General features: G+C 38.2%; 2 protein-coding genes across 6 annotated transcripts in view; one reads left to right on the forward strand and one right to left on the reverse strand.

The window, feature by feature from the left end:
- Csl4 (exosome component 1 Csl4) overlaps nt 1–10,605 on the reverse strand; it is a 27,159-nt gene extending 16,554 nt beyond the window's left edge. The window contains exons 1-3 of one of the 5 annotated variants that reach the window (XM_071656690.1): nt 10,386–10,605; nt 7,371–7,628; nt 2,575–2,722 (exon numbers count right to left, since the gene is read on the reverse strand). The gene's annotated coding sequence lies outside the window, so the exon portion shown is untranslated. The other 4 variants (XM_071656691.1, XM_071656693.1, XM_071656692.1 and 1 more) reach the window with 4 other exon arrangements.
- On the forward strand, nt 4,326–13,258 carry LOC139745958 (leucine zipper transcription factor-like protein 1). Its single transcript, XM_071656688.1, has 7 exons — nt 4,326–4,423; nt 5,466–5,590; nt 6,163–6,357; nt 7,422–7,614; nt 8,163–8,282; nt 9,772–9,918; nt 10,871–13,258. Exons 1-7 carry the CDS (start codon nt 4,421–4,423, stop codon nt 11,009–11,011), a joined length of 924 nt encoding a protein of 307 aa, XP_071512789.1. The 5' UTR covers nt 4,326–4,420; the 3' UTR covers nt 11,012–13,258.
- Nucleotides 13,259–13,714: the final 456 nt, after the last annotated feature.

Raw genomic sequence — 13,714 nt, forward strand, 5'->3', positions numbered from 1 at the left:
ATCTTTGTCATTCACAAAAAGGAAGCCTGAAAACACACCTAAGATCCTGTAACAACACTACCTTCACAAGAGAGATGTTGAAGAAAGGGACAAACATATCTGACTCTTCAACCTGTCCCAAATGCTGTCAGATATTCGAAGCCCTCTGCATCAAAGAGAGATATCCAAGACAAAAAAAAGTAAGAGAGAGGAGTGTAAAAAGAAAAGTGTGGATGAAAGAGCTGAAGAGCATGTGCTGAAATGATTTTGATATATGGAAAGGAAAGCAAGGGAGGGTTGATGAAGAGGATAAATGGGTTGGAAGTATAAGGAAAAAGGTGAGGGGGAAGAGCACAAGAGAGATGTTGAAGAAAGGAACAAACATATCTGACTCTTCACCCTGTCCCAAATGCTGTCAGATATTCGAGGCCCTCTGCATCAAAGAGAGATATCCAAGACAAAAAAGTAAGAGAGAGGAGTGTAAAAAGAAAAGTGTGGATGAAAGAGCTGAAGAGGGTGTGCTGAAATGATTTTGATATATGGAAAGGAAAGCAAGGAAGGGTTGATGAAGAGGATAAATGGGTTGGAAGTATAAGGAAAAAGGTAAAGGGGAAGAACAAACTGGAGATGGAAGGATGCAGTGAAAAATATTTTGAATGGTTGGGCCTGAACATGCAGAAGGTTGGTGTGCATGGGATACAATGAACTGGAACGATCTGGTACACAATGATTGATGCTGACAATGGAATGAACAGGATATGTGAAGTGGCGGGGGGAACCCATGGAAAGGCCTATTAGTGTGGCTGGGAGCCTCATCCTGTATAAATATCTTTGCCTTTGCACTTTCAAATGAATCAAGTTAATGGTCAATAAGCAAATTATAGTACATTACTTGGTTCACTATCATATTCTTGAGTAAATTACCAAATTACCAACATCACAGTAGCTGAAACAGCTCCAAACCATAAGAGGAGAGTGTTTTACAGTCTTTTTGTTTACTGTAGTAGGTGTGGGTCTGAGTGGGGTGGCCTGTACCCTTTCCCTCTGGTGTTTCTAGTCACAGTAAGTATCAGCCCATCATCCCACAATATACAGTGTTTCCTCGTTCCAAACCCTGTATTTCTTGCAAAACATCACTCGTATATCCTTCTGGGTGTCAGTCAGTAGAGTTTACGTTAGGCACAAAATCTACAAAATCTCAAGTCATTATGAAATAATGTTTGAACACTCCTTAGTGAGGAATTTTCAAGCAAGTTAAGGTTCTGCTTGATTTCTTGTGCTGTCAGGGATGGGCAGGCATTAACTTGTTTTACAATAACTTTACAGGTACTAGGAGATGTTAATTTTAGCCTTCCTGCCTTTGTGAAGAGGAATTCATAAAACAAGTTCCTCTAATTCCTATAATCACTTCATCAACCTCTTGAAACTTCACTGGCATACACCAATTTGCTTAGTGACATATTTAAAATTATGCACTGCTTTGTATAAAGCTATCACGGCAGCAATGTTCTCCGTTGTAACTCTCCCGGGCATAATGGAATGGCAAAAGAACTAGGCATTTACCATGACCACTCCATATATATTTCACTCCATCAAGTTTGGTTTCTCCCTTCACCTTTTCCCCTCCACTTCTGCCACATTCATCCTCTTTGTTAATTCATCCTAATATTCATCTCCACATGTCCAAGCCATTTCAGAACAGCGTCTTCAGCTCTCTCAACCACACTCTTCTAATTACTACACCTCTTTCTTACCCTTCTGTTACTCGATCAAATCACCTTACACCACATGGCACAAACTGTCCTTAAGCATTTCATTTCCAACACTTTCACCCCCCTCCCCACATCCTCTCTCTCTCTCTCTCTCTTACACACACACACACACACACACACACACACATATATATATATATATATATATATATATATATATATATATATATATATATATATATATATAATGCTGTACTACTCTAAATAACAGAATAACTCCTCCACGCTCTTTAAACACTGTGGACAACTGCCACTTAGAATCTAAAGGTGTCTGTGCAACATAGTTAAAACACTACTTCATCTCTCCACTTTCTTAACAAAAAGGTGTATGTGGATCTTACTTGAATCTTATATAAAAACTTTCTTTTGTCAAGGTGCTTGTGAAATGATACAGACCAACGTCTAGTCAAACACATGTTGACACTACTGAGATTTTTTACCCCTTATTATGAATCTCATTAAACACATCTTTGTCTTAAGCCCAATGACTATACAACTATTAAGTAATACTAGCAACTGCAAAAGTAACATAAAAGAACTTGTTTACTGAGACAGAAATATATGACAAATAATAAACGAAAATCAACAAACTGTCGCAAAATAGATACCGAGTTTTATTTACATGACAACGTACCTATAATATTTTACTGCCTACATAAAATTTATTAAATTTTTCTTAATACGTTGCAATGATATTCATCAAAAATCTTAAATTTGATTAGCTAACAGAAAGCCTTAAAAATGCATTTCTTTTCCTTAAAGGATTGCTGTAGTTTATCTTTTAAAAATTTATTTTGTAGTGTCTGTGCCAAATCAAACTTACTTCTTTTGTGATGAAAGTCATGCTATGATATCTATTTACAGTCACCCCAAGACAGCTTTCTTAAAAAGATTCCACGTTACCCAGGACCTCTTTCCAAAGGTGGCTTTTTATTCATGCTGTAAAACGTCATACAGGCAGAGTCCGGCACCTGCATGATAAAAAGAGCATATTAATAATAGTGTTTTACTAACCATGTAAGCTGCGCTTGTAGTGAAACAAAGTGTTCTTGAGTTCCTTTTAACAGTAAAATTGTCTTTATATACATCGTTAATTTTTTTTAAATGTTGAAGGCTCCAGTCACGGACAAAAGTCCACATCATGGCCTGGCCCTAATTGAAATATGGAGAGAATTAAGAAACGGAAAAAGAAGAGACAAGGGAAAGTATTCAAAAGTTTCTGAGAAAGTGAAAAACCTTTTGAAATGTGCTAGTTCATAGTTAAAGCGAAAGACATGAGAGTACGGAAAGTTCCAGAGCTTTGACGTGTTGGGGAAAGAAGCAGGTATCAAAACGGCCCACCCTTGAACTGCTGGCCATCACACTCCCCAACTTTTTGTTTCTCATTCGAATCTGCAGTGTAATCAGCAAGCAACCACTAACTCACCTCCAAGCTCCCTATCACCCACAAAAGACTATAACTGCTCCTCTATCTAAAATTCTTGCATTCATCTCCCTCATTAACCATCCATAAATTAATGAATTAGTCATGGTGACATTACACATCCCTGCCGCAGATTCACCCTCACCTGGAATACTCACCCTCCTTTCTTCCTAATTGCACCTACGGCGTAATCTCAAGATAAAAAATATTCACTTCTAGTAACTTTCCTTCCAAAACATGTATTCGCGACACCTTCCAGAGGATCTTTGTCAATTCAAGTATAAACTTTCTCCAGGATGATAAACGCCACATGCAGGTCCTGTTTCTCTATGTATTTCTCACACTTATTCTTCAAAGGAAACATCTAATGCACACATCCTTTACCGCTCCTGAAGCCACACTGTTCCTTCTCACTGTGAAATTCTGTGCATGCCAACACCCACACAATCATTACGTACCAGGTGCACTTAAACTTATACATCTGTAACATGAAGCTTTGGAACTCTACCTTCTCATGTCTTTCCCTCAAACTATGACCTGGCACATTTTGAAAGACTTTTCATTTCCAGAATTCTTGAATACTTTCCCTTGTTTCTTCTTTTTCCCTTTCATTATCCTCTCTAAATTTCACTTAAGACCCGACCTAGATGTGGACTTTTGTCCGTGACTGACCCTTCAACTAAAAAGCAAATAAATTCAACTTTCCCGTTTTTACTAATACAGATCTCTACATCACTGAATGCGTTCGTGTTATGAATCAGTCTGCTTATTATAGTATACATACATATTCATCAGTTCAATCAAAAACAATTTTCTAACTTTTTTGACGCCAAGGAGTGCAGTTGATTCTGCAAATAGACAATATTCTTTGAATCTGAAAATATGGTATAGAGAGTAATAGTCATGATCACGTTACACTGACATATGCAATGAATGGCCTCGTTTTTTATTTTTGCGTTTGACATTTTTAGAATTCGATGGCGCTTTGGAATATTAGACAACCAGTAATTCATTGTTTCGAAATCACAGTTACCTGTTTATGTAGTATCATATCTGCGTATAAACAAGAACTAAAATAAATACATGGAGACGGGGTAGAGAAATGGCAACTGGTATGTTTATTACAGTGGTATCCTAGCAACAGTCAGGACTGGCAGCTGAGACGGCCGCTGCCACTAGTCTGTTCACTTCAGTCCCCGAGAATTGTTGTGTCTTCATCTTACGTTCTACAGATCTACAGCTGAAAATGGTTAGTGTTCTATTTGTACACTGTGTATACTGATTTCGCCTGCGAGAGGTCGTGTATGTATTTTTGTTCTCATATTTCCCCGTTTTGGCCCCGGAAATGTTGAAAAATATATACGTAGCCTGTGTAAGTCATCCTGTAGTCTTAGATACAGGTATGTACTGAAGGACGGACGGACAAAAAACGTTTATAAAATCCTGCAAACTGTGGCATCTCTAGAAAATAAACTGGAATGACGGATGCAGCAACTGCTGACCCCGATCAAAATTTTACGAAGGAAAGCGAAACATTATGGAGGAGGGGGGAGGGGGGCAGTACAGGGGGCTCGAACACCAAATGTTCCATGAAAAGTTTTAAGTCACTTAGATGTATCAGTTAATTCTTTAGAAATGGAAAATGTGAGTGGTCGCAAGGACAGGATTAGTTTTATGAGTGGACAGAGACATAAATGGATGCGAAGGCAGAAGCTAGACCAATACATGGACGTTATATGTATAGCATTTAATGCAGACATATTATGGATGCAGGGATACCGTATACTGAATACACGTCTCGTGACCTGAGTCACGAAACGCTGTTAGTGTTGACCCAAGAAGAATTACTGGTTTTCTACGCTAGTTTGGTTCTACCCCTGCTATAAACTTTGGCCGGCTTATTGGCACTAATCTACCTGGGCAGTATAAGAGAAACCTTAGATAAATTGAGATCATCAGCAAGAAACTCATAAATGCTGAATTAGCATATATATATATATATATATATATATATATATATATATATATATATATATATATTCTAGATTTCTTTGAAAGATGAAGTAAAAATTTATTCTGGTCTTCTACGAAATGGGTTAAATTAATACCATTTAGGATAACTGATAACTTTTTTTTTAAAAGTAAAACTTGTACTTGGTAGTAATATGAATAAGACTGCAGTGCTTGGCAGATAATTCCTTTTAACGATGAAGGTAACAGAACTAATGATGACCAATTTCAGTGTTAGAGCGACGCGACGAACTGAGTGTGGTGTTATGCTTTCCCCACAGAGCGAGCTGGGTGTGAACCCTGCCCATCAAGCCTGTATGGCTCGCTTCCTCCGTTTCACCAAGTACCAGAGGGCACAGAGACTCCGCTCCATCGACGCCTGCTTCCAAGACGTCAAGGATACGAGGTAGGACTTCCTAAACATCCAGGATACCAGATTACGTCTTCTGAGACGTCCAGGATACCACATAGGAGTTTCTAGACATTCAGGATACTAGGCTTGATTTCTTATGACGACTAGGATACCAAGTCCATGATTCCAGGTTAGGACGTACCAACTTTCAAGACGATTAGAATACCAGGTTAGGGTATCCAAGACTCCCAGGATACCAAATTAAGACTTCCAAGACGTCAACTAGGTAGTACTTTCAAGCTGTTAAGGATACCATGTAGGAGTTTCAGAATGTCCAGGATACCAGGTAAGACTTCCACGATACCAGAGGAGTCACCGGTAATACATAGGGCTGTAGGGACGCCAAGGATATCAGAAAGAATTTCTGAGTTGCCAAAAACAAGGGAGTATAGGAAGGATCGTATTCAAGTCTGCGAGGGGCAGGAATAAGGTTCTGCCTCGACCTCCGTGTACGTAGTGCAACAAATTGATTTTAGTGCGATTCTCAGCATATGGGATAAACTCTTCCTCAAATAGTTCAGTCCAGTTGTAAAGGAACACAGAATATTCGGCAGCCTCCCTCACAGGTTGGTGGAGGAGACGTACACGTCGGAGGAAGTGACGGAGATGCTGGATGCCTTGGCGGACGTAGTTCAGGCTGAAGTGGAGAGCGAACTGATCCACGCGGCGCGCACCAACTCCCTTCTCCTAGCCAGGCTCTTCCAGCAGGCGCAAAAGTGGCACCTGGAGCTGACCGTCGACACCTCCGACTTGGAGAACCAGTTGAGTCTTCCCTTCTTCCTTTCAACCCTACAACGCGAAGGTACGAGCCTTGAGCATGACGGTACGACCTTCGTGCACGATGGTACCAACCCTTAGGCACATCGATATGACCCTTGGGTATGGTGGCAAGGCCTTCTTCGTCCCGAGGGTCAGGTTTAAAGGCCAGTCCTCAGGGGTAATACCTTTGAGCTCAAGGGTTTGTGATTTCTCTCGGTGACCCTTATTTTCAAGTTCGCCTGTCTCTCGCGTGCCTGTTCCCTTCCTTATTATTGACGGTTCACTTTTTTAGATGGTTTCCGCCATTTTTTATATAATTATCTGCCTATGTATTATCCGTTCTTTTCCTACGTCTTATTGTCATCATTCTTGTTCATTTCTGCCCTCGTCATATGGAATACTATTCAGTGACGATTTTTATTCATCTACTAAGCATCACATTTAAGTAAATCAGTAAACATTAGCAGATGGCATCACTCATGTATCCCTGCAGTATGGGCGAAGACTGTACTTTGAGGTTAATTCATACCTCTCATTAACTGTGGTGTCAAAATATTTTTCGAAACTTTGATTTTACCTGCATTTACCGTAACCAGCTTTCAGGGAATGTTGCCTGTGCCTTTAGTTCGCTACATTTGGTTATCTGAAAATACGTTGAGCGAAAGGGTGGCAACAAGCCCGCTGCACCATAGTACTAAAATTTGACAGCTAGACCTTATTACAATCACATCGGTCTCTTCCTGTAATTTTCATCAACTTCTGTCACATACAACGGTTTAGTTTACCAAATTTACCAAATTATGTCTTGCAATTTTCACTTAGGATAAAGGATGAGGGGCTGACCGATCATATGTGAACATGTTATTCGCACTGTCACGAAGTTAATTTCTTAGAATTGCATTCAGAAGAAATAAAGAGCTAAACAGTTTCCCGTGAGGGATTTGGCCTTTAGTTATCTTAAGAAATAGTGGTTAAACTAAACTATGCATAATGTAATATACTAAGATAAACTAACCTCACGTTAAAGTTTTCCCTTTCTTAAAGTCTGTATGTAAACATCCTCCAGGGAACTTTTGGAGGAGATAAAAAAATTCGAGGAGCAGCAGGCGCGAGTCATGGACAAGTCTTCTCCCAAGAAGCGGACTTTAGCGCCCCTGCAGGAGGGCGATGGACCGCTGGGGCTTCTACAGGCGGAGATCCAACGACTCTCACAGGAGAACGCCGACCTTACGGCCAAACTACAGCAGACCGAGTCTAAGGCAAGTCACACTATCTGAAAGATATTACATTATTTTGACATTTTAAGATTTTGATAAAAATACAACTTTAACAAGTAACACTCGAAAAAACCTCTTCATTTTGCGACTTTAGTAATAATAATGATAATTATAATAATTTCAATAATGATAAGAAATGTTCCTAAGTGCACTTTCGTGTAATGATCACATCACCAGGGGAGATACAGGAAAGAAATATAAGTTGATATACGAAGAGACGTAGCTAGGACGTCATTTGCAAAGTAAACACTTGTTCGGTAACATTTGTTTATCAATGGCGTCCTAGCTACGTTTCTTTCTTTTAAATCAACTGACTGTTCTATGTCTCTTGTATCTCCCCTTATGATGTGATCATTACACGAAAGTGCATTTGAGAACTTATCATTTCATTTTCCAGTGGATTACCAAAATTTACTGGATCAAGCACATTACCGTGATCTCTTGCACACAATTATATATATATATATATATATATATATATATATATATATATATATATATATATATATATATATAATCGAATTCCACAGGTAACAGAGGTGACAAAGGGGAAGACAGAAATGACCCTGGACCTGCAAGCTGCCCGAGATGAATTGAATAAACTTAAAAAGAACGTAACAAGTCGACCCACAACTGAGGAAGTGACAGAGGTACGATGATGCTGGGTAACAGATACCATTATGCCTGTTTTACTCACTCTGGTAAATTGGTAAATTACATTTAGGTTTTCTTCGCATCTTTGATATCACCATTTTCATGAATGAGGCAAAAATACCTTTCACAACGGAAAGCTTCGAAAAATATAAAAGTTTACAGGTGAGAAAATATAATGATCATACGGTAATTCGGATGTCTTAAATGAACCTATCTTATTATTTGGTTATGTTACCACGAATTCAATGAAATATGTACGGGGTTTCATAACACAAGGTTCGTCCTCAGCAGAGGCATAAATCAAAAAGCCTTGAAGATAGCAATTGTGCTGCTCAATTTGGGAAAATAGGTGCCAAAACAAATCATATTCTCTATATATATTTCTCTTTTAGTGTAAATGCAATTGGATTTTATGTATTCACCTCCTGAGCATGAGTACTACTTGGATATGACGACCCATAAACCAAGGAATGAATCGGTTAGTGTATTCTATATATCAGTAAATTCACACTGATACTGTGTTGACGGAATATTTCGAACATCCTAAATCTTCCACCGATTAAGCCCGGGTATGTTCCCTTAATTTCGGGCTATTCAGAATTTCTTCAGAATTTCCGTTTCTGTTTTTCGGAATAATTCAACTTCGGTGCTGATGTTTCGGAACAAGGCGGTGACCTTCTGTAAACATACTGATGAGTTTACATAATCAAGGACGCATTTCAGCGTTTGGTTAAAGGTAATAATGGATTTAATAACTCTTGTATGCAGATGGCGAGAGCTATATCTGGGTTTTATGGTGTACTTTACTTAACAGTCTTCAGTAAAATTACACACACGCCGAACTCGCTTTAAAGGTAGGAAGTGTCCGATGTGCGGACACGCATATAATTGTCTTCATCAGTAAGAATTACACGTTTTGAAAACAAACTTTTAAGTGAATATTTCTTCATCGTTTAAAGAATTTGACACCATCGTTTAAACTATTTTCTCTCCATCATTTAAGGAACTTCTTCTCGTCGTTTAAGAAATTTCACATCATGTATTTTCGCCGCCGTTCACGAAACTTTTCCATATCCAACAAGGACGATTTCCACATCAGTTATGTAATTTCTCACTCATCTGGGGATGCCTCATCAAATGTCGAAGGATTTCATCCATACCAGCAAGAGAATTCATTATCCATCACTGAGGAACATTTTACCACACAACTAGGGAACAATCATCTCACCAGTCAGGTTCATTTTCCAAAGCAATCAGAGAATTCATTATTCTCCAAGAGAAATTTTGTCGCACCATTGAGGGATTTCATCCGTCTTTTAGGGTCATTTCCTATGCTCGTCATGGAATCGAACCCTAATAATTCAACAGCCGACACAGTTGATTAATTATGACCATAAGACGTAATGTCAACTCTGGCGATACATATGATTGTCTTGTATAACTTCCCTATGGTCTTGTTTCTCTCCGGTGTCCTGACTAGCGCAGCTGTGTGACGAGGTGGAGAAGATGCGGCTGCAACTGGCGACGCAGAAGGAGGTGCAGGAGGCCGCTGAGGACCAGCTAGCTAAGGACCTCACCTCCTCCAAGCAAACCCTCCTGCAAGTCAAGGCTCAACTCCAGTTGGCTGAGAAGGTATGATCATGGGGCACAACTGGTAAAATGGGTCTAAATCTACCCACTTGATAAGAGCAGTAGATGGAGTCATCATTTGGCAAAGTCGCAAGTCGCATTAGACAGTCAGAAAAAAAAAAAAATCAAGGGTCACCAGCTGCCCGAGAAGGCAAGTCAACGAAACAAGGGTAGGATGTAATTATCTAAATAGGTCAAACGTCACTGAATGGCGAAAAAGTTAGGGTAACCAACCACCTGCTGGCCAAGAAAGTAAGACAGGAGTCACCAGCAGCCACCATGACGGTCGCTGAACGCCAACTGATAATGAAAATCATCCATCTCAGGAGGTGAATAGGGTATAATTGGTCAGGTCACTAGTAGGCCAGTAACATATAGATTGGTTGATGTTAGAATTTTAAAATTTTCCAGATTTGGTAAAAAATAATCATAATTAGTACGTAGATATAAAAACTTGTGAATTCACTAACCGGTATCGTATGTCAGAAACAATTTTGCTGTCGATATTGGCTGATGCAGTGTGGACGTCACAGGTAATTGTTTTGATGAGTTCACTAAAACCTTTTACAACCTCATTAGTATGCAGAACTATCCAGAATCACATGACTATTGAGATATCGATGGAGTGACTTAATTATTCAATGTAATTCTTAATAATTATCCGCGTACTGTTTGTTTTCACTGATCAACCCAACTGCTGAGTGGCAAGTCCTGAAGCGAGGCGTCGGACTACAAAGATACAGCACAGTTTGTGGTGTTTAGCGTTGATTCTGTATTAATTCACTGGATTAAAACAGATTTTGAATATAATTACCTCCCTGGGATTATTCAAATATATCAAAGCTTATCCGGAACATTCTCTAAGAGCTCAAATAGTAAATTCAAAGTGGATTTTTGTTTTGAGATTATGTAGAATTCTAAATGAAATACTTCAAATGTTTTTATCTTCCATCAGGAGCTTGAGAGGAAGTTCTCCCAGACTGGGGCCTATCAGAACATGAAGAAAATGCTGAACAAGAAGAATGAACAAATAAAAGCCATGAGAAAAAAGTTAGAGACATATGAACCAAACTCTGATGAAGTTATTGATGACTGAGAAATTGCACCAACTGTGCATGACAAGTTTGAGGATTATAATGTGATGTACTGGAGGACATCTGTGTTAACATGTGTTATTACTAACAGCAAATAGAAAAAATGCCAAACTTTTCCACTAATTGTAAAGGGAATTTGTGTTTGACAGTACTGTAATGGAATATGGAATTTTTCGTAGGTAGATTGTTGTACGTTCACAACCACGTAAAAATTTCTGCATCATGTTACCAGGGGTTATCAAGCCTTTATTAGGATTAAATATATATATATATATATATATATATATATATATATATATATATATATATATATATATATATATATATATATATATATATATATATTCTCAACCTATCGCTGTTAATTACGTGTAAAGATATATAACTTTATAAAAAAGCCGTCCAATATTTAAGACAGTTTTACACTAAAAGTGGAGCAAGTGGTTACTTGAATTCCTACATTTTTATGTACAAAACTGTGGCAGGTTTTTGTAACTTAGTCTTTCCTTTTCTCACTTGAATATAATCTTTTTCTTTTACCATTCCTTAAGGGTATGATAAGTTTATGTTTTCACTGGTATTTAGCTGGAATGATGAGTTAACAATAGGTTCTAATGTTAATATGTTTAGCACAAAGTGGGTATATCTGAAGTAACCAAACATCAGAATAAAAACCAATCAAGTACACTTATGATGCTAAACTTTATATATAATCTCATGTAACTTGTTATGGCTTAAAGACTAGTTATTAGTTAATACATTTACCGAAGGTACACAATGCTAAATCTTGGTAGTATATGGGTATATGTATGTATGGGAGTATTACGATGCTCTTAATGGCGTACACATACTGGACCTTTAAACAGAGTGGAGATACAGAATATCATCTCTAGATCTTTCCACAAATGCCATTGAGTGCTCACTCCAAGGTTGGAGAATTTTCCAAGAAATCTGCTGTAAGAAAATTATTCTGAATGGAGCTGACGTCAGTACGGATTATGGAATTAAATGTCAAATGTTAGTACAGACCTTGTCGGCGGAAAAGCAAGGGGAGGAATACTATTCAAGGTGGTATGTCCAAGAACCGTCGGGCTGTAAGCTCAGGGGGAACTGGTATCTTCCAGGAAAAACTGTGCATTAACCTTGTTTTAACATGGGCACAAATTCGAGAATTAATAGACTGGCTTTGTGTCTTCCAGGAGCTTTGAGACTGTTATTAATCTTCCATGGAAGATAAAGACAAGCACTCGACTTCACTTTTTTCATATGCTATGTTTGCTGATTCACAGTATCCTTCAGCCTGGCATTTCAGCCTTTTTGTCGTTGTTGGGTTCAACAGTGTTATAGTATTTAATTTAAGTTTTCACCAACTTTTGGCGCTACAGAATAACCAGTGAAAAAGATCATGGGACAAATGAGGGAATGGTCTCTCAAAACCAGTTGTACTGTGTGTTGATCGTTAACGGATTCAATAACTTTTCCTGGCTACTGGAATGTGAATTGTCGTTGGAAACAGTTGCGGTAAGTAATGTTATGTGTGTAATAAAGGAAAGTAAATAAATAAATTAATCATATTCTGTCGACTTGCGTGGCTAGGATGTGAAGTTACCGCGGCGAAGCATTTTTATGCTTAATTTTCAAACTGCATGGCTTTAAATAGTGAAGTAAAACTTAAAATTTACCAGAAATTCCAAATGCTTCTGTTGTTAAACTATGATTAGAAATTTTATTGTAAAAGATTTTTGCTGTTAACATTGTCGCCTTAATTGGGTTTCACTTGTTAGAAATTGAGGTAAGAGCTTGTAGCTAAGGTTTATATCTTGCGCTCAGAGAACTAACCCATGATGACTTTTTATTTGGCATATGTGTGTGTGTGTGTGTGTGTGTGTGTGTGTGTGAAAGAATATTAAAGCGATTGTTTTAAAAACTCACGACTTTTGTAGGCGCCACAAGAACTGAGACATTAAAAAAAAAGGCTATTAAGAGATACTCCATCAGCTTGCGATGTGTAAGAGCACAGAGTAGAAAGGTTAACATAGATAGCAGTTGATTTTGATGCAAGACATTATTAGTGCCATATTGCAGTTGACATATACAGTGTCCAATACCCCATTTGAAGCTTTAGTTACAATAATCAACACTATTTCTCACTTGTGTACATTGCGAGTAAGCGGTTGAAGCTTATTTTTGTATATTGTTTTAACATGCACTCTTGCAGAGCAAGACTTACGAAATACAAATAATCTTGAGCATATCTTTCATTAACTAACCCAGGCCTTCATGAACAGGATGTTGCCGTTGGGGCAGAAGTGAACAGTGCCAATTTCTACGAGTCACGTGACCATGAGCGACAGAAATTAGAGTTACTGGTTTGTTTTAACCAAATGTAAACTAATTTCATCCAGGCCACTCGCTTTAATGATTTGACGTAGGATTTACAACTATCCGAGTCAAGCAGAAGTTCAAGGATTTCCTTTAATAAGACCCACACATGTATTCGTCGTGCCTAAGGCAACGTGTCTGGCGGGTGATTCTGTCTTTATATTTACAGTTTTGAGTGTGTTTTATTTGTAAAATTCGTACCTTTCGTCACAATGTATAAGGTAAGTATACTGAAAATGTTGTCACTTACACAGTGAGGAACTCTAATGGAAAAAGAATGAAATACGATACCTGAATACAATGAGACTTTTTAATGGAAAAGA

The sequence above is a fragment of the Panulirus ornatus genome, chromosome 63 (assembly GCF_036320965.1).
Source record: "Panulirus ornatus isolate Po-2019 chromosome 63, ASM3632096v1, whole genome shotgun sequence".
Lineage (NCBI taxonomy): Eukaryota > Metazoa > Arthropoda > Malacostraca > Decapoda > Palinuridae > Panulirus > Panulirus ornatus.

Excerpts from the sequence above, each read along its gene's own strand:
- LOC139745958 (XM_071656688.1), top strand. Across the intron at positions 6,358-7,421 it reads ACCTCCGACTTGGAGAACCA|GGAACTTTTGGAGGAGATAA; the intron begins GTTGAGTCTTCC and ends AACATCCTCCAG. Across the intron at positions 8,283-9,771 it reads CAACTGAGGAAGTGACAGAG|CTGTGTGACGAGGTGGAGAA; the intron begins GTACGATGATGC and ends TGACTAGCGCAG.